This window comes from Prosopis cineraria, unplaced genomic scaffold (genome assembly GCF_029017545.1).
Source record: "Prosopis cineraria cultivar Desert tree isolate PC_DT_omini unplaced genomic scaffold, ASM2901754v1 PC3, whole genome shotgun sequence".
NCBI lineage: Eukaryota > Viridiplantae > Streptophyta > Magnoliopsida > Fabales > Fabaceae > Prosopis > Prosopis cineraria.
The window spans coordinates 47,212,333-47,233,400 of record NW_026555334.1 but is presented as its reverse complement, the minus strand read 5'-3'; the positions used below and the strand labels follow the sequence as shown (position 1 = coordinate 47,233,400).

The following is a 21,068-nucleotide window of genomic DNA, read 5'->3' as shown; positions in this document are numbered from 1 at the left end:
GTTTACTGCTTTTTCTCTCTTACGCATCGATATTTTCACCTGAGATCCGAACCAACGATAGAGAATATTGCAAAGGAAACTGTTCAGGAATTGTGTTGCCAGCCATTTACCAGATTTGTCGTCTTCTCCTCTCTACAACTATTAAAAGGATGGCATGAAGCAACTCAGACTCGAAGATTGCGTTGTAATACAAAATTTTATTGATATGAAAACTTAACCAAATGCGCAGGAGCACCCTTGGGGGCACGATTATGAAAGCACAAACAAAGCGGGGTTGCACGGAGTAAAGTAGCAGAGAGGTGGATAAAGCTATATCTATGTACACGCATTCGAAAAAATAGTGTATTTAATTATTTAGCTTGGTTGATCCTGGCAGCGGCTGCCACTGACGCTGCCACTCCGGCGGGATGAGTTGTGAGGTTCGGATCATTTCTCATCTCTGCTCCGGTCACCCCTTCTGCATCTCTTCTCGTCGCCGTTTTGTCTGATGGCAGCTTCGAAGTCGCATCCTATACCAGAACAACGTAATTGCTTAATCCTTTTAATGAATAAACAGACAAAACTTGAACATGCATTTGAGTTACCGCTAGGACATCGGCGAGTTTGGTCTTTTCCTCATCCCTTGCTACTCGAGCATTGAAAGTGGCAGCGGACTGTGCCGCGGCAGCAACACCGCCGGGGATGATGCTGGTACGGCCGGTGGCTCTGACTTCGGCTGCTTGAATGGCAGCTGCGTCACTCCACTCCACCGGCTTATTTCCGGCGGTTATAGCGGTGGCTTCCAGAGCTTCCCCTATGGTGATTCCAGCATTCCCTACTTCCTGACCAGTTGAAGGTGACGTGCTCTTTTGACTGAATTGCTCCACCACCTGCCCATAATTTGCCACAAGTCGAAATTAATCAAACTGCAATTAACTTCGTTAGTTCGTCGTAGCGATTTTAATATTTACCAAGTTTTATCACCTAGAAATTAATTAAAATTAATTTTGTATCAAGAAAATTAAATTAATAACAATAATTAATTCACTGAAAACAATTTTAAATACCCTGTGATTTGTCCTTGAAAAAATATAAAAAAATGTGACCACATATGAGTCTTATAATAAATTAACCTCCTCAACCAATTTATCAATGGGAAAACCTATATACTTAAATTTAAGTTATTTATATTCAATTAAATCAAGATATGTAAATTTTTATAGATTATTTTTTTATAATAAATTCTTGTTATTGATTAAATTAATGCATTAAGATCTACATATTTTATATACTTAACCTTATATACTTAATATGATTATATCCAATTAAATCAAGATATGTGAATATTTTATAGGTTATTTTTGGCTAAAATATATATTTAGTCATTTAACTTTATACAACGTTTTATTTTAATATTTTAAGTTTATAAAGTATCTTTTTAATTCTTTAACTCTAACACTGTTATAGTTTTAACTATTAACAAAATATTTTTAAATGTTAATATATTAAATTTAATTTTTTTTAAAATAATAATGATTAATACAAAAGAATAATTATTTGAATCTAAAAAATTAAAAGATCAAATTGAAAACTTATATAAAATTAGAAGACTAAAAGCATGCTTTAACCGATTATTTTTTTATAATAAATTATTATTATTTATTTAATTAATATATTAAAATTTACATGTAATTATATAAATATATTAAATATATAAAATTAAGTACATAATTCTTGCCGTCTATCAATTTCCATCTCTTTTCATCAACTTGTTGAACAACCTACGAAATGGATCCGATCAAGCAAGCTAGGCAAAAATATTAAGCACGTGCACCCATTATCATATGAGCAATCATAGCAGCCAAAAGTGCATTATCTCTATTCTCTAATGGAAAAGGGCTTAGATGCAAATTATGCCCTGCTATAATAAGGAAAAACTAATTTGGTCCAGCAATTCTAATTTTGCATTTGGAGTTTAATACCAAGTTTTATATCTTATCTTAGATCACAAAAAAGAAGCAAAATCGAACCATTTAAGAAGAGACCAGAATGGTATTATCCACTTTAGAAGTGTCTTCAAATTAAGAGGACCAAGTTTAATCCAAAGGATATAAGGTATACCGAAAAATAATAGTATAGACATATTAAAAATAGAACCTGTCCGCCAATTAACTGAGATACGACGCGTCTCCCCGAGAATTCAGTCTGGGTAATGCTAATGCCGTGGTCTTCGATGGCACCGGTGACATCGCCAGGTGACACAATCCCGGCCGCTTCATTTATCTTGGCCGCCGATCGCATCGCCTCCGCCACACCGTGCTTCTGAACGCCGCCCATTATGGCATTCTCGGCGGCCTGCATCATGTCTGCGTCCACCGGAGCCACCACCTTGTTGGCCAGCTCCCCTTCCACGACGAACAAGTCGCCATACTTCACGGGTTCTTGCTCTTCCTTGCGAGGTTTCTCTTGGCTCATCTTTCTTTCCTTTTCAGTTGGGTGTGTGGGAGCGAATTGATTTTTAATTATTAATATACGTGCATGGCATATGCTTTGCATGACGGGACACGTGTGAGTCTGTGCATTGTAAAAACGCGATGAGGAGGACGTGAGAAACATGTGGCTGCCAATGAGGTCGTGTTCAATATAAACCAACGGTTTTGTTTTATTTTTGCTATTTACGATAATTGCCTTGACGTCCATGCCCTTCTTGACAAGGTCTATTTTTCTATACTACGGACATGGCGCGCGTGAGAGCAAGTAGAAAGAAAAGCTTATTTTTGTGAGCTTCACATGCTTAACACTTGACACGATCCTGCTCTGATTCGGTGATTCCTCATTATGATTATGGACTTATGGTGAAGCACTTTAGAAGATTAATCAAGTTTCAGTTAGTCTTTTACTTGTATATCTTAACTTTATATTCACATATAGAAATTCATCAATAATTCTCATCATCCTCCAACAAAATTTCTCATCGCATGTTATTTAAACCGTACGAATTAACGCTGATGAGGTATATATTTGTTTACCGGTAGATAGTTAGATAAAAAGATGTAACGATGTGAATGGAACAATATGATTTTCAAAGCACGGTGTTGGGGAAGAACAGAACTTTAAGAATTGATTAATAATTGTGGCGTTGAACTCGGATGGGTTTACGCGTACGTGCGTACGTGCCCTGATGAATTGCCCCCAGTCTAGCATGCAGAGCCAGTTACCCTAGAGTTCTGGAATGTATATAGGGAGAAATTTCAATAAAAATCCTTTAATTATACTTAATTACATTTAAAGTCCTTAAATATTTAAAATTTCACTATAAAAGTACTGATAAAATTGTCCGTCATTTAAATTAATATTAAAATTTTTTTAATTCACTTGTTAATTGCTATATTTCACTTGTTCATTTACTTATTAAATATTGTTAATCACCTTATTTTACTTGTTTATTTTTCCGGAATGAAATCAAGTAAAAATCTGACAATGAACAAGTATAGTGAAGCAATTAATAATAGTTTGTAAGTAAATAAATAACATACAATATAAAATTAATAAGTTGTCTTAAGATGATTTAAACATTTAAAATTAAAATAAGTAAAGTAGGATGATTAACAATATTTCGTAAATAAATGCACAAATGAAATATGACAATTAATAAGTAAAGGAGGAAACTTCTAATATTAATTTAAAAGAAGAATAATTTTATCATTTCTATCAAATTTAATATTAAATTAGCACTCCTAAATTACAATAAAATTTCATAAATTTTGAAATTTTAAACAAAAATAAGTTTGATCAATGATATTTTATTGAAATTCTCCCCCACACACACACAGCACAATGACCTCTCTTGTTTTACAAGTTACGTCGATGCGGTACGCGTGTGAATTAGCCGACAAAAACTCAAACAGAATAGTTGCGTCGCACCATGGGATGACTACGACAGAAGACGTGCAAGTCCTCAATTGTAAAGTTGAGGAAGCAAGACTTGTTAATTGCCTCGAAGATTCCCAAGAGAAATTTAGCACGAGCGAGTTTTTGCCGTCACTTCATTCAAACGAAAAGAAGGAAAGAAGGGTATAATTGGATAATACACGAAGCGAGGTTCATTTGACACGTAGGCTGCCATGGCGATATAATTGGTCCTTTAATTCCGCGTGAAAATGCCAGCGTATCCAAGTGCGCACGTCATCATCGTAATTTCAGTCAAATGCGAAGCCAATTTTTGTGACCGGCCAACGCTTTAATCCGGCGAGTGGAGTGTCTCCTTTGTTTTCCCTCCCAACTCCTTCCAGTCCAGTCATGAGTCCTGGCCCTTCCGGAGAGAATATGAATTGAATTGATGAATTCAAGATGCAACGGAAGAAAGTGAGAACCGAAATGAAGAACATTTTCAAGAAGCTTCACATAGGGAGCAACCACGATCCTACTCCATCCAATGAAACCCCTCCCTCCTCCTCCTCCGCAGTAAACTCACAATCGGGCGCCTCTGATCTCCGTACAGCTCCTGTTCAGTATTCTGGTACTCCTGTGCCTACTCCTCCTCCTCCTCCTTCTTCTTCACCATCGCCTTCCCCTGCTGCTCCCCCAGCTGGCGGCACTTCCTCTGCGCCACTTCTTACGTCCAATCTTCAAGACTATTTCTCTTCGGAGGAGGAGTTCCAGGTTCAGTTAGCCCTAGCCATCAGCGCTTCCAATTCGGAGTTCCCGGATGATCCTGAGAAGGATCAGATCCGAGCGGCAACGATACTGAGCTTAGGAGGTCATCGAACTCATTGCGCAACGAATAAGGATCACGAAGCGGAGGCACTCTCTAGACAGTACTGGGTGAGTTAAGTCAATTGTTGAAGTTCAAATTTTCCAGTGATATCGTTTTTCGTCGTTTCAAATTGAAATGTCGGCATCGATCTGGCATTTAAATTGGTATGGGTGATCAGTTAACGCTACTGAACTTAGGAGGTGATCCAACACATTACGTTGTATTTTATTTCTCGAGATTTGATTGAATTCTTTGTGCATAATTTTACAGTGGAGTGTACTTCGGGGCCGCTTTATATGTGGCTAGGGCTAGTAATTACCATGGACTGTTCAGTATTGATCATATTCTGATAGTTGAGTAGGGCTTTTTTAACTCAGGAAGTGGAGAGTAAAATGAAAATCTTGAATTTTTATTCGTTTCACATTAATCAAATCTTAAAAACTTGTGAACCAGAAGAACAGCAGGTTTTTATGCTTATTTTGACTTTTTTTAAGATTTATGTGGAATGCGGATATCAATTATCATAATTCTGGAATGATGTTGATTATTGGACAACTTAGGTCAAACAATGTTAAATAGTAAGTTGCTTATTTGGATGTACTCACATTATTTGATATTAGCATTGCAAATGAGTATTTGCAAACTGTCAGATTTTAATGTGTATGCTTGACTACGCAAAGAAATTTGTGTTTGTCAAAGATTTACTATTCTGATTAGCGGGGCAAACATTTTCTAAGGCAACTTATATTTCCTCTTAAAAATTAATCAGATACATGTCCTAGAGGGAGCACCCGGTTGCCATGCATTAGGTATCTACACGTTCTTAACTCTAATTGCCATGTGGATTTTGTTGATGCGAATTACTTCTCGTGCACCTGTATCTCTTATCTTTCTTATGAGGGGTATTTTAACTATCTATCACACCATATTGCCTCTTAACGAGTATTGATATTAAATTACTTTTACGCTCTATCACATTATAGTGGCTGGAATGATTTTTGCACCAAGCCAACTAGTGATCATGTTCTCTTTCAATTATTTTGTATCGGTTGGCTTCAAGACAGAAGTAACTTGAATTTGCATTGTAGCTGATGAACCTGGAATGCTTGTTGATTGTTTTGTTCCATTGTTACTTTGTCCCCTTTCCATGCGCTGTCCTTATCTTAAATTATTTTAGCATGGCTCGTCTTTCATCTTGCTTTTTGAATGATCAGGAATACAATGTTCTTGACTATGAGGAGAGAGTAGCAGATGGTTTTTATGATGTATACAGCCTCTGTCATGATGCTGCAATGCAGAAGAAAATGCCATCTCTGGCAGATCTTGAAGGAAACCCTGGAAATTCTGAATTTGAAATTGTCATGGTTAATAGAAAGATTGATCCTGTGTTGGAAGAGCTGTTGCAAATTGCCCATTGCATTGCATTAGACTGCCCAGTCACCAAAGTTGGTGTTTTGGTACAAAGGCTTGCTGAACTTGTTACAGGGCACATGGGTGGTCCTGTAAAGGATGCTAATATTGTATTGGCAAAATGGATGGAAAGAAGTACAGAGCTAAGAACATCTCTTCACACAAGCGTGTTGCCTCTTGGGTCCATAAATATTGGGCTATCCAGGCATAGGGCTTTACTTTTCAAGGTCAGCATTCTTTGTTGGTGGTCGGTACCTTGTTGGACATAATTTGATGTCAACACTCTGTAGTCTTGCCCTCATGGAACAAATAGGCAAAACATTAGGTAACAAACTACATATATGATATAACTTGGATGATAAGGTAAAATGTGTTGAATGATATTTTGTTTGAACACAAGCATTCATGCGGAAAACTTTTAGTGCTAATTTAGGGAAGTCCTAAACTGGATTAAATTTAGCTGAAATCATCTATTTTTTTTCCTCAAATCTGCTCATTAATATTTCTACAAACACACAGGCTTTAGAGTTTGAATGATTTAAGAATCTTAAGATTCTTGGTCATCATATTATCACAAAATTTTCTGGTTCTGCACATGCAAAATAAGTCATGTGACCGATTTCAGCATTTTTCAAATCCTACATTTCATTAGATAATCTTACTAAGGTTCTGTTTAGATTTTATCAATACATATTCGTCTTGCCCATCAAATTGATGGCTTTTTGGAATAATTTTTGTTTCTCTGGATTTAGGCATTAGCTGACAATATCAAGATGCCTTGTAGACTGGTAAAAGGTAGTCATTACACTGGTGTTGAGGATGATGCTGTGAACATAATAAAGCTGGATGATGAAAGGTTACAGATTTTGTTGTCATCCTTTAATTCTTCATTTTTTTTTCCAACTTATGGTTATTGATTTGTGTAACCATGCACATAAGCACATTCGTGTTTTGTGCAGTTGAAAGCATGCACTGTTCTCCATGTCCTGATGTCAATTTTGTTGTTTTTAAAGTATTGGTATTTTTTATGATGCAAACATTCAAAACCTCATTAATTGTGCCCAAAAAAATTTGGCAGCGGTCCTGGTACTGATATCTGTTAACTATTTTCAGGGAGTTTTTGGTTGATCTTATGGCTGCTCCTGGAACACTTATCCCAGCTGACTTAAGTGCGAAGGATACTGCCTTTAAGCCATACAATCCCAAGATTTTGCCAAGATTACAATCCAACAAAGAAAGTGGATTTCCTTACTCAAGGCAGACGTCATCTTATGGTGAAGAAAGTAGTCAAATTTCTGTGGAAAGAGGTGGTTCATCACCATTGAATGGAAAATTATGTTTTGAGAACTCAGACATATCTTCAAAAATGAGCTCAAGCAGAGACACCGGTGCCAGTGCTTCCAAAATGTCTGATAGAGCAACTTCCAGCCAACCATCAACAGGCACTTCACTGTACAAGGGGACTCTTGGAATGAATACACTTGGTGATGGGACAAGACTGAATGTCAATATTGTACCCTATGGTCCAGATAGCCCAGACAACTCAAGGAGCCTTTTTGCAGATCTTAACCCATTCCAGATAAAAGGAACTGGCAAGACCTCTGTACACAACAAGCCTATGGAAAATAAGTCTTCTGAGCTTCAAAATACGAGAGATAATTCTGTCTCTGGCCAACCCTCAGGGCCATTGATGTGGAAGAATCGTTATGCTTACAATGACATGCCCAGAAAAGTTAACTGTGATCCTAGTGAATATAGTAATCAATCATTATACAATTCTAATTATAATATAAATAAAGACAGAAGTACTCTCGATCTGATGGGAGTCACTGGTTCAGCATTGGGACCTGGTGCAGGTGGGCTGAACAGGATCAAGGATCTCAAAGAGGACTGTAACAAATGGAATGGGGGAGGTTTTGAAAATGACATGGTAGGTGTGGCTAAAGAACATGAAAACAATGAAATTAATTTTCATGACCGGAGAAAGTGCACTCATGACAGATTCATGGGGAGCAATTTGAAATTAAAGGCCTCAGAGCGTCCTACCTCATCAATTGATTCCATTGCTATTGGGGGTGATCAAATATTGGATGATGTAGATGTTGGTGAATGTGAAATTCCATGGGAGGATTTTATTATTGGTGAAAGAATAGGTCTAGGTAATGCAATTGGCTTGTCTTTAATTTGGTGTTGATATGGAATTGGTTCACTATTCAGTACGAAGAGTTCAGCACAGTAGTAAATGAACCAATTGATAACGTAGATTTGCACAAATTTACCGGACTTTTTAAGTTCTATTCTATTTATGAAAGTGTGGTTTTTAAATGGTGGTGAGCACTTTTAACCTTAAGTTCACTATTTTGATGTGTGGCATACTCTTGCAAGGATTCAAAAAGGTGTCTCAAGAACTAGTTACTGTTAAGGCTTGTAATGTGATTCAGATTAGTTTGTCTATATATTGTTTTTCACTGAGTAATTGTTCTAAGTTTCTGCTTTGTTGCTATTAGGTTCATATGGTGAGGTATTCCGTGCTGACTGGAATGGCACTGTGAGTATCATGGTTCTTTTATGTACTTGACTAGGAAGATTATGCATATTGAAAGGAAGTTTTTATGGCCGTCTCCTGAGTTTCAGCAATTTTTTGTCTCACTGATCTATCCTTACAAGTCTCAACAATATTAACTTATTAACAGACTCTAACTAACAGCATCTAGAATCTTCTGGGTCTTTTATGAAATGATGTATTGAAATTCCATTTAAGTATGCAGGATAGGAAACAGAGGAAAGAAATTATGATTCTGGGGAAGTTGATATGTCTTGCTTGGGCTGATAAATTGTCTTACTTTGCTCAGTTCTAGGACTTACTTACCCAATAGATAATGTGCTCAAGTATCCATTGTTTTTTTTTTACTGGTGGTTTATTAAAATATCAGGAGGTTGCTGTGAAGAAGTTTCTGGATCAGGACTTTTCAGGCGCTGCATTGGCTGAATTCAAGAGAGAAGTGAGCATTAAGCTAACATATACTTATTTGATTGAAAGAATTGGAATTGGAAAAATTGGGGAAATGTTAAGAATACCATTTCATTACTATAGATAATAAACTACTTGAAGACTTGAGTAGTGAACTAATTCACTAGTTATGAACTATATTTGTGGAAAATAAATGCATAGTTATAATGCTGGTGTTGCCTTTATAGAGGATGGCATGTGACCTAGAGATGGCTTTCTTGGAAAAAAGGATGGACATCAGTTATTATACTTTTGATGGTGATGAATTCATCTTGAACTTTCGTTAATTTTTTCCCCAATGGAACTAAAATATAAGAAGCATCACGTAAATCACTTAGGAGGTTGAAACTCTGGTACCAGATGTATTTTTCTTTCTGAAGTTGGTCAAACTACCAACTATGATATATTGGTCTGAATTTTCTCTTCAACAGAAAAAGTGGACTGTACAAATGACAGATCAAGTCATCTTTTCTTAAAAGCAAGGTTCACCAGATCAATTCATGAAAGGCAGTGATTTCATGGACAAGGGTCATATGTGATTGTTTTCTTATGGAAAAACAACTAATTGACGCCCTTTTTTCGCTAGGTACGGATCATGCGTCGATTGCGTCATCCAAATATTGTTCTTTTCATGGGTGCTGTTACTCGTCCTCCCAATCTCTCAATCATTTCAGAGTTTCTCCCAAGGTAGATTTCTTCTCTTTGATTGTTATCATTTTTTATTAGTCTCAGTTTTTTTGGTCCATCACATATCTTTAATATAACAATGTAATACTCATTATTGGTATACGTCTCACAAGTTAAGCACTCTTTGCATGATGAGCAATTAGTAGCATGACTTTTATTTATTGTTTTATTTATTTATCATCTGTCTAGTGCCACAACGGTGTTGTTGATTGAACATTTTTTAATACTGTTGATTGAATATTTTACAGAGGAAGCTTGTACAAAATTCTCCATCGTCCTAATTGTCAGATCGATGAGAAACGTAGAATAAAAATGGCTTTGGATGTGGTATGAATTATGAAATAACTAAATCATCATTCTTTTTTGAATAATCATTTTCATCCATGAAATTCCTATCTTATTACCCTCTGATCTGCAGGCAAGAGGCATGAACTGCTTACACACCAGCATGCCTACAATTGTTCACCGAGATCTGAAGTCACCAAATCTTTTGGTTGATAATAACTGGAATGTCAAGGTATGCAATTGAAGATTCATGTATAATCAATTTGCCTTGTTTCTCATTAATTTCATATTTTTCTTAATTTAGTGAAGTTGGTTGATGACCTGAAAAGTAAAATGTTATTAACTACTGGTTTTGGCGCAGACCATCATACTTTTGAGCAGAATCAAATCTAATGTAGTTTAGCGTATGTCTTTTGCCTTCACAAACTAACAATCACTTCAATGGCCTTGGAGTTACTCGAAAGGAAAATGCTAGAAGTTAATAACCACATCGTCTAGTCTGTCTTTATGTGTTAAGTTGGTTAAACTTTGATTATCTCAATCTATTGAATAAATATTCTCAATTATCTGGCCATCTGTAGTAATGCAGAAAATGTCATTTATGTCTGTGAGTGCACTGTTTAGCTTTTGCTAATACGGTATGACAAATGTGTGAATGATGGCTTTTTGCATGGTGGTTTATTTTTTGGACGTATTCTTAGAACTATAACGTACCATTACGAACTGTATTGGATGTAAATTTTATCTGAAGTTCTCAATTTAGTTAAGCATCTCACAGATTTTGCTGGGGAATGGGGAGAAGTGAAAGATTCACATGGTGAATAGCTGGCCAATGATAAAAACTCTATTACATACCTTCTCAGGTTTGCGATTTTGGGTTATCACGCTTGAAGCACAACACATTTTTGTCATCCAAGTCAACTGCTGGAACGGTGAGATTTTAAGAAAATTATGCAATCGTCTGGTTGATCTTATAGTTAAGCACATGCATCCTGTGTATTAATCTACCTTCTCTATATCCTACACTGAGTTAAACTTCCTCTACATGTTAGCCTGAATGGATGGCTCCTGAAGTTCTCCGCAATGAGCCCTCAAATGAGAAGTGAGTTTTGAGTCAAAAAATTATCTTATTCAATATATTTGAATTTATATATTTAACATTTATGTTCATATAATTTCAAGACATGCTTGCAGCTGCAGCCGAGTCTATTGAGGGTATTTTTAATATGTATCATGTTGTGGGTGCAGGTGTGACGTTTACAGTTTTGGAGTCATCCTGTGGGAGCTTGCCACTCTAAGGTTGCCATGGAGCGGGATGAACCCTATGCAGGTTGTTGGTGCAGTTGGTTTCCAATATCGTCGCCTAGAAATCCCCAAGGAAGTTGATCCCGTTGTTGCAAGAATAATTTGGGAATGTTGGCAACAGTAAGCCTCGTTAACTTATTAACAAACTAGATGCGAACGTCGTGCTTTATATCATGTCTGAAACGAGTCACATTGTTCAACACCTATGAAAAGTATAGCTTCTTATTGATATGGTGTGTGTGTTTTAATGGTTATATCTTTATTTTTGGAATTTTCTTCCATCAGTGTTTTCAAATAATGTGATGAAACTTTTCTTTCTATTCCTTTCACTCTTGATCCCACTTTTTTTATGCAGGGATCCAAATTTGCGCCCCTCATTTGCACAGCTTACTGTAGTTTTAAAGTCCCTGCAGCGTTTAGTTATCCCATCTCATCAAGACCAGATGGCTTCGCCTCTGCCACAGGAGATTTCTGTAAATTCCACCCCTTAGCAATGCCACTTATCTCAAGTGCGAATAAGGAGACATTCTGCATCACTTCTGTGAGGATAGCAAGCATTACAGGGACAAAAACGAAGAATTACATGGCTCATCAAAGATGGTTGTGAAAATATTTGAGCTGAAAAATATATCAATTGCTGCTGCAGCGGCAGCATCGGGCAGCAGAGCCATTTTGTAAATGTAAAATCACTTTTGTCATCATAACTTGTACGAGGAACCAATAACTGTAATATATGTAAACTAATTACTCCCGTCTCAAATTTAATGTATCTACTACGAAGGAGGTATTCTGTAAAGATGTCTGTTTGCGGGTGTGGGAGTTGGTGACGCTTCTGCTAAGGATACAATCCATCAATAGATGTTCAAATCAATAGGGAAGCTTGCTTGCAGGTTGGCAAAACTTTCGATGACGACGAGTGAAAGAGAGGCCAGAGGGCAAGAACAAACAAGACTAGCACAGTGGGGGGTGGGGAGGACGAGGAGCACTTGATGACAGAAAACTGTAGATACAAACATCCCTGACGAGGCCCTTGACAATTGCGTAATTTCTGAGGAGACCCTCCCTAAGGAAGCCGGCCTTCTCCAAAACCCTCTGGGAAGCCTTGTTGCGAGAATCAACCAGAGCCTCTAATCTCAGCAAATCCGGGAACTGGGCGAAGGCTTGGGACACGGCCATGTTTACTACTTTAGTTCCGATGCCTTGGCCCCAGAAGGATGCGGCAACAACATATCCAAGTTCTGCTCTGCATCTCTCGTCCCCTGAGCAAGGACTCACAGAAACCATACCGATGCAGCGCTCGTCGATGCATATGGAGCGACGCCAAGGGTGAGGTATGCAAACATCTCTAATAAAAGTCAAAGCCTCTTCCCTGCTTCTGATTGAGTCCATTCGAGTATTCTGAGTCACTTGCTCATCTCCTGCCCATAACATGAAATCATCAACGTCGCTTAGCTTGAATGGCCGTATAGTGATTCTTGTCAAGTCCATCGCCATGTTGGACCCCCTCAATCCCTCATCGCCGATTCTTAAGTCCCCTCCAAACCATGGGCCCTACAATCATTCTTTATTGATTATCCTTTGATACCGTCCAGGTGAATAAGTTTTTGAAGGAGCCATTCGCTCAATGGCGGCTCGTAGGTATAGTACGCTAAACTGCCGTAGATCATCTACCGAAACAAGAAACAGTAATTTACCTTTTTCTTAATTCATTTTCGCTCAAAAAATGATTTCGCTGTATTTTACATGAGTTTTGAAAAAATCAACTGCAAAATCTTACCTTATTCTTGACAAGTGTCGACCATTTCATTAGTCCAAATAAATAAATAAATAATTGATTGGGCTCATATCAGCACTGTAGAAAATATGATTTGAAGTATCTTCTAAGAATATTTATTATAATTAAGAATCCTTAAATTTGGAAATTAAAAAAATCATGGTTCTTGGTTGGAATTAAAATTTTCTTGAGATAATTTTTTAATACTTATTCTCCATATTTTCAATATTTGCCTTATACATTTTCAATATTCATCTTTAATGTTTTTAACACTTCATTTTTTAATTTTTTTCAGTAATCATTTTAGATCAATTCAATACTTGTTTTCTATATTTTTAAAACTAAAAAAATACGTGTAGGTGTTAAAAACATAGAAGATAAAATTAAAAACATTTTAGATTACTAAAAAAATAAAAAAAAGTATTGAAAATGTGAAAAATAAATACTGAAAATATGAATGATAAGTACCGCCAAAATCCGCTCAAGAAAATCTCAATTCTAGCCAAGAAATAAACTACAATTTTAAGCAGTAATTAATATTTTTAGAGGTCTTAAAAGGTCCTTTTCTCTTCTTTTTCTTCGATTGTTGCTTTTCAGTGCAGAATGAATATTTTGTTTGCTGGGCTGGCTCCCCCAGTGTTGGAGGACGATAGCTGTCCTGGCTAGCAAATGAATCATTAAAAGGACCCCAAGAAGCCCAACCAAAAAAAAAAAAGAAAAAGGAAAAAGAAAAGAAAAGATTTTCTCTCCATTTCTATATTTTCTAAAAATTTATTTTATTCTTGAATACAAAAAGTATTATGATATTTTTAAATAATTAAATAATTTTTTCTTTATTTTGAAAAATGAATGAGATATTAATTGTGTATTTTATCCACTACATTCACGATATTAATTGTGATATTATTAAGAGTAAAATTAAAAAATTATGAAAAAATTAATCATTTATAATTTTAATTTATTGTAATTCAATTCTTAAATTTTGATTCATTATAACTCAATTTTTAAAATTTTGATTCTATTATAATTCAATTTATAAACTTCGATTTTCGCTATTCAATTTTTATAATTTCATAAACTTAAATATTGATCCCTATATCTTAAAAAATAAAATTTTAAATATTAAAATTATATTAAAATTTATTATTAATATTTTAAATTACTATACCCTTTTAATCTTTATAAATATTATATAAAGTTTAAAATATTTTTAATCTTTATAATTTTTTAAAATATAAAGATCAATATTTAAGTGGTTAAAATTATAAAAACTAAATTTAACCAGCAAAATTTAAAAACTAAGTTATGATTAAATTAAAACTATAAATATTGAATTATAATTAATTAAAATTTAAGAATTGAGTTACAATTGAATTAAAATTATGAGATTAAGTGATTAATTTTACCAAAAATCATTGCCATCTCAGTGATTTCAACCAAATAACAAATCATTTATATTTAAATAATTAGTTAACCTGGCCAAAAAAAAAATAATTAGGTAACAGATCCGAACTGGCAACCATTCAAGACAACCTATTAACATACCATCCACCACACGCTCCTATTTGTTATGTTACAGTTACACACCAAAAAATAAAAACAGTTTAGCATGCAACCATTTCGCAAAAACATGCGCAATGAAGATGCATCTTCATTTTCGCCGTCAGATCAGATCGGACATTCTTCTTCTATGACGACGTAACATAACTACCACGTTAGGATCCGATGAAGTGAACATCCTGCTTCCAGGATTGGTGGTTTTTGATTCCAAACCGCTGCATTTAGGACTCTCGCCCGTGGTTTCACCAAGCCGAGATTTTCCAGTTGAATTCTGTATTACTGCTTTCAAGCGGAGATCCGAGCAGTTCAGTGATTGAGAACCTGAAAACTTGAGGGAACCCCTAGTGATCGCTGAACTTAAACTTCTTGATCTTCCAACAAGCTCTTTTTCCGAAGCACTTTGCCTTTGGCGACTGGCAACGGTGGAAGTCATGAATCGAGGCATAGAATTCGATATTTTTCTTTTAATATATTTCTTAGATGCTTTCGGGTTTTCAGTGACCTCTTTCACATTATTTTTAGGGCTTATAGGGGCACTGTCATTGTTTTCCAGAGGCTTATATGTAGCTGAGAAGACCTTTTTTTGTTCGCCTAACTTGAACTCAGCCTCCTGAATTCGATCCCTAAGTTTCTGGTGTTCCTTTTCAGCTTCCCTCATCTCTTCCTCAAGCTTCAGGATCTTCTTCTCCTTTTGCTTTCTCAATTCCTACGGTACACGGATGTAGAGATAGTTAGCAATCTTCAAACAGGTTCTGCTCAGGGGCTCACCTTGGGGCAACTGTCAGTACGTTTACCTCTGGTATTTCTTTGTTGTACTCTGTTGCTCTTGCCCTCTTTGCAAAGTTTAAAGAACACATCGTCTCACAAGCATCTTCCTCGGAAGGGCTTATGTGCACAAGCATCAAGACCTTCGAACCATTACCTGAATTACTAATTATAAATTAGACGTTTCTGATGTATAGATAAATTTAGCAAGCGTGACTATGCATGGTTCATACAGTTGTTGACCCTTCAACAAATATCCCACCGTTCATATTCTTGTATAATATATTCTGCTGAGCAGATCAAATTAGTTGAATCATGCGATCCTATGAATTTATACCAGTAAAATGTCCTCATTTTATGTGAGCAACAGTTGGTGCACACACCTAAAGAATCTTTGAGTATTTGAGTTAGCTTGCTATTTCTGCATACATGGAAGACAAAAGTCAGTTAGATGATGCTTTCACTGTCAGGAAAGATGCAGCAATTGAGATGGCAAGATAGCTAGTAGAAGCCAACGATATGGCCCATGTCTGCAGTTATCAGCTTTTTCAGGCATACTTTCACATCCAACAGCCAGAAGGACATTATTAAACTTGAAAGTATTTTAATGAAAAAAAAAAGGGCAGAGTACCTACCTGTAAGGCACATGACTCCTCTTATGATTAAACTTGGAAGTATTTTAATGAAAAAAAAGGGCAGAGTACCTACCTGTAAGGCACATGACTCCTCTTACTCCTCAAAGCTGCAATGACATCAGCTAAAGCAGAAAGAGAAAGATTAATGGCTCGGCCCTCATCAAGTGTTAATCCTATGGCTCCAGTTTTGAGTAACCGCTCGCTTCCTCCGAGATCAACCATCCACAACTTGCTTCTTTCCCTTTTGCCTTCCAAAGCGTATCCACGACGGGATATGGTGATCCTTGTCAAGCTAGATATATGAAGCTAAACAGATAATTTAATTATCAAGCTAAGAAACCCATGGAAAAGTATCTGATTAGACCTATAACCCACCAGTGTGACCTGCTCGATGCTTCATTCACATTAGTCCATGAAGTGGATCTTGCTCTTCTACCCTTGTTGTACCACCATCTGGCTTTAGCAGAATCTGAGATTTGCACTTCCGAGAGACCTTCAATTTCGACCAATCCCTTTGGATCTGTTTGAATGTTGAGATTGCTGGAAGAAGGGATAGCCAAAGTGCATCAGAGGAATGGGCCATTGAACTTTGTCTAAAATAGCACAAATCAGGAGCTAGAAAGCTCACCATCTAGTCACAGGTTCATATGCTCTACCGCATGGTCTCGGAGCCAGCAGATCTCTTAGACTACCCATGTAGACTTCTAACATGCTCATTGAAAATGTAAAAGATGATGAATCCTTTAGAGAGGCTTGCCGAAATAACTCCTCAAGAGCTCGGGGAATAATTCCTGGCTGCTCGTTTGTGCCATTCTACAGAATCATTTCAGAATTTAGACTTAACCGCTTTATATCTGGTACCGCTACACAGACGATAAATATACCACATGCATGTGAACACGCAATTCTGACTCACCATAGTGAATGACTTGCCGGTGCCTGTTTGTCCATAAGCTAAAACGCACACATTGTGTCCGTCCATTGCAGATCTGAGAATTGGCTCGACCTCCACAAAAACACTTTCTGCAGAGGCTCAAACGGGAATACTCCTTGAGAAAAATTTTGAACAGGAAAGTAAGGATAATTAAGCAAAAGCGTTAAATACTAGCCTTGGTTTGCTTCTCGAGGGAAAACCTTATCAAATTCAAACTCCTTCCTCGTTCCTCCCAGTTTAACCCGAATCCTTTCTGATGCAGCTGAAACGGGCTCAGAAGTTCTTCTCTTCTCCGCCAATAGAAAGGGTCGAACTCTGCAGAATACTCGAATGCTGCCTAGATTGTAAAATGCAACTCTTAACACTGTAAAGTATGGAATAGTATACAGTAGATTCCACTGTAAACAGAGCTTCTATTTAGACAGCATTTGCTCAGTACCTTTAATGTCTAATATCTTACTCAGTGCTTCTCTCCGCTTTTTATCAAATATGCACTGCTCATTCCTCAGCTGCTTAACTCCTCCTACACAACCAATTCAATTCCAAAAATAAGTCCCATTGTAGTTGCATAGAGTTCTGTGTCCCCCAATTAAATTCGTGATAAAGAAGATGACGAGACACTGTACTTTCTAAATTTGATATCAGTTGCTCTAGCTCGTTCTTTTCGTGTTCGGGAATAACGCCAACATCAGTGTAAATGGTGGAAACTGGAGGCGAATGGGGGAATTCAGCAACTGCTGGGGACCCATTAACCGAATCAGGATTTAAATTCGAAGAAGTTGATTTAAAAGCCTCGATGACAGCTTCTGATGCATGCTCTGAATGGAACAGAATCTGCTCTTCACTGGAAATAAACATCTTCCCAGGCAAAGCTGGGCGTATGGGCCACCAGAAACGAGATCACACTTGACTCCAGCCTTATCCCGCTGGATCGCTGATATCTCAAAAAACAACGCAGAAAATGAAACAGTAAGCTGGTTCTTCTGTGCACCCAAAATCTACGGAGTCTTTTATTGGGATCAAATACGAAAGGTTGAAGAAACACGTTCCAAATAAGAACCAGTGGAAGTTATCACTGCTTCTGAGTATATATCAGACTTTTCCTTTCCACGATGACTCTCGGGTATCAGCGATCAGTGATTCTGCTAAAAAGGAAAAATAAATAAGAATGGTTGACAACTAAACCAAGCAAAATGAAGCAAAGTCACAGTATCAGAAAGTACCCAGAACCTCTAGATACTATAAATCGAGACAGAATATGAAAATACTGAACGGCTCCAAGAACGAGAGCAGAGCACGATTTTTCAAACCTGACATGACGTGGGGAAAAGGAAGAAATATAGCTCGTCCTCGCCCGATATGACAGACAGCGTTGTAATGAAGCTACAATGGAGAAACATTAGCCATGATTCATGTAACCCACAAAAAATAAAAATAAAAATCGGGGAGTCATGGAAAGAAGAACCGGGTTCAAAAATTTAAGCACAGATTTTCAAAGAAGCTTGAAATTATGGGAATCACGGAAGAAGAAAAAGGCCTGGGACTTAGTTCAATGATTGAAAAATCTCAACGACCCTGATTAGGAGGTGAAAGTTCCTGGGGAGGCACAACAAGAAATAAATAAACGAGAAGGGCAGGGAGCCTTGGGGTTGGGCCAGATCTTCAACTGAACTGTCTGAACTTGTCTCCATCATGACTCGCTTCTCTCCATTTTCCTACTTTATTTCATCTGCCCTTTTCATCTTAATTATTAAATTTATTTTTAAATAATTAAAATCTAATATTTTATAAAATTATGAAAAATGAAGAGAGAATAAAAAAAGAAAAATGGAGGGAAGTCAAGTCCTGTCAGGCAAAGGAGGGCAGAGCAAACGTCGAATAGAAAGTTGAAACTATTCCTTTTCTTTTTTTTTTTTACTGGCACTTTTAATATATTCAACAAAATTAAGAAAATTTTAAAATTTATTAATTATATTTATAAATTTAATAATTTTTTAATTTTATCATTATTAAATATATATATTTTAATAATATATTTTCTCTCTACAATATTCAATAAAGGTGAAATAAAAAAATTTATAATAAAAATTTAAAAAAATGAGTTATAAATAAAATTAAAAAATTATTTTATAAATAGATTAAAAAAATGTTAATTATTATTAGGCGGCGGCCTAACAGGGAAAACGACACGCTTAGGGCCACGTAAAAAATAATGCTGATACTAATGACTTCAATTTTTTTTCCAACATTTATTTAAGACTTCAAAATTTAAACATATCACATGTCCAAAAAATTGAACATATCAATTAAAAACCTTAGCCCTTTATTAACCAGAGAGGATTCAATTGATCAAATCATCAAAATGTCCTCATTTATATACAAGCTGGAAATCATAAAAAGTAATTAGAATTTTTAGAAATTTAACTAAAATAGTTTTCAATTGGTTTTTTTTTCAGTTAGAAATGTTATTCCACTGTAGTTTTTAACGTATATAATGCTAAATTAAAAATAAATATGAAAATTATTTAATTGAGAACTATTTTAACTTTTACGATTTTCAACTTTGCTTTATAAGAATTTCAGCTTCACATGAAACAAAAAAAAAAAACTTTAGTTAGATATTTTTAAAAACATCAGCAATAAAATATTAAGATATTTACCCATTATTTTCAAATTTTCTCATCTCTCCATCCCAAATTATAAAATAATTTGAGATAAGATCATGCATGTCAATAGGATTAATAAGTATCATAAATCTTAAACTATTGCGTGAATAGCATCATCAACTTTAAAACTTTTAAAATGTGCAAAAATTCTCCTCAACTCTTAAATTTCAAATGCCTAAAATATTGCCATTAAGTTGAAGGAAAAAAGCTATTATTTTTGTAATTTTGGGGCCTAATCACACACTAATATGGCACTCATCTTACCTCTTAAAAATAACAGTCATTTTTTCTAATCTAACAACAAGATTTCAAGAATTTAAAATTTACAAGTTAAGAAAAATTTTTACACATATCAAGAGTTCAGAGTTTAAGATTCTATTTGTATTTAGAATGCTCATTAACCCATATCAATAAAACACAATAATCATACCTTACAAACTTACTTTTTAAAATAAAACTATAAACTTCAAAAATGCCCTATATACTTAATTATTACAATATAATATCATTTTAGTTATATTTTCACTTAAAAGGTAATATTAAAAATATTATTAATAAAAAATTTATTTTTAAAAAATTTTTTTGTATTTTAAAATGAAAAAATTCTTCAATACTAGTTTATAATTTGGGAGGAAATGAGCATTATTTTTATTTCAATCATAAAGTATATTGCCTCCGTCCCAAATTATAAGATGCTTTTAAAAGATGTTTGACTTCTCAAAATATAAAACACTTTAATAAAAATAATATTTTATTAATAATACTTTTTTAATATTATCATTCCCTTTACATTTTCTCTCTTTAATATTCTTTTAAAAATAAAGTATTAAATAATGGATAATTTTTTAATTTATATTTCTGTCTTGAACAAAATAAAATATTAAAATGAATTTAATAAATTTTATTGATTCATGTAATTTTATAAATGTCTTGTAGATTAGGATGGAAGGAGTAATTTTTGTTTTTTTAGTTCTAATTGTACTCATGTTCATACCTGCTAGGCTGCTTCTACTTTTACCATGGCGACGTGCTCCTCGGCAGTGGAAACTTTTTAATTTAATAAGTAATAAGGAATAATTACGGTGTCTAGATATTTAGCATCTTCCGATGTTGGGAAATGATTTGTTAAAACATGTGGCGTGCTGTAATTTTATATTGTTAATTCGCAATGTAAAATATGGAGAATAAACATTAATTAGAGTTAATAAAAGCGGTGGAATTTCAGTTACTTGAACAAATAGCCATGGATTGAACCTTAAACCTTATATATGTAGTAATTTAATTGGAAAAGATCTACTATTT

General features: G+C 35.3%; 4 protein-coding genes across 8 annotated transcripts; 1 reads left to right on the top strand and 3 right to left on the bottom strand.

Annotated features, from left to right (window-relative positions):
• Positions 1 to 185: 185 nt before the first annotated feature.
• On the bottom strand, positions 186 to 2,458 carry LOC129307412 (late embryogenesis abundant protein 31-like). Its single transcript, XM_054948361.1, has 3 exons — positions 2,137 to 2,458; positions 585 to 869; positions 186 to 509 (listed from the first exon to the last, which is right to left on the bottom strand). Exons 1-3 carry the CDS (start codon positions 2,452 to 2,454, stop codon positions 351 to 353), a joined length of 762 nt encoding a protein of 253 aa, XP_054804336.1. The 5' UTR covers positions 2,455 to 2,458; the 3' UTR covers positions 186 to 350.
• Positions 2,459 to 4,127: 1,669 nt separating this feature from the next.
• On the top strand, positions 4,128 to 12,228 carry LOC129307411 (serine/threonine-protein kinase EDR1-like). Of its 2 annotated transcripts, XM_054948359.1 has the most exons (13): positions 4,147 to 4,803; positions 5,950 to 6,372; positions 6,898 to 7,001; positions 7,259 to 8,304; positions 8,653 to 8,693; positions 9,079 to 9,147; positions 9,742 to 9,842; positions 10,091 to 10,169; positions 10,261 to 10,359; positions 10,991 to 11,059; positions 11,180 to 11,229; positions 11,376 to 11,552; positions 11,788 to 12,228. In XM_054948359.1, exons 1-13 carry the CDS (start codon positions 4,330 to 4,332, stop codon positions 11,921 to 11,923), a joined length of 2,868 nt encoding a protein of 955 aa, XP_054804334.1. In that variant the 5' UTR covers positions 4,147 to 4,329; the 3' UTR covers positions 11,924 to 12,228. The 2 variants fall into 2 exon arrangements, with proteins under 2 accessions (XP_054804335.1, XP_054804334.1); XM_054948360.1 differs by lacking the exons at positions 11,180 to 11,229; positions 11,376 to 11,552; positions 11,788 to 12,228 and having other exon boundaries at positions 4,128 to 4,803; positions 10,906 to 11,045.
• On the bottom strand, positions 12,138 to 13,040 carry LOC129307413 (uncharacterized). Its single transcript, XM_054948362.1, has one exon. It carries the CDS (start codon positions 12,924 to 12,926, stop codon positions 12,384 to 12,386), a length of 543 nt encoding a protein of 180 aa, XP_054804337.1. The 5' UTR covers positions 12,927 to 13,040; the 3' UTR covers positions 12,138 to 12,383.
• A 1,636-nt stretch (positions 13,041 to 14,676) lies between these two features.
• Positions 14,677 to 18,784, bottom strand: LOC129307447 (kinesin-like protein KIN-14U). Of its 4 annotated transcripts, none has more exons than XM_054948416.1 (11): positions 18,411 to 18,784; positions 17,727 to 18,245; positions 17,540 to 17,623; positions 17,276 to 17,437; positions 17,083 to 17,189; positions 16,795 to 16,979; positions 16,542 to 16,706; positions 16,240 to 16,458; positions 15,915 to 15,952; positions 15,561 to 15,688; positions 14,677 to 15,472 (listed from the first exon to the last, which is right to left on the bottom strand). In XM_054948416.1, the coding sequence occupies exons 2-11, from the start codon at positions 17,956 to 17,958 to the stop codon at positions 14,870 to 14,872; spliced, it is 1,923 nt and encodes a 640-aa protein (XP_054804391.1). In that variant the 5' UTR covers positions 17,959 to 18,245; positions 18,411 to 18,784; the 3' UTR covers positions 14,677 to 14,869. The 4 variants fall into 4 exon arrangements, with proteins under 4 accessions (XP_054804391.1, XP_054804389.1, XP_054804392.1 ...); XM_054948414.1 differs by having other exon boundaries at positions 17,727 to 18,242; XM_054948417.1 differs by lacking the exon at positions 18,411 to 18,784 and having other exon boundaries at positions 17,276 to 17,433; positions 17,727 to 17,768.
• Positions 18,785 to 21,068: the final 2,284 nt, after the last annotated feature.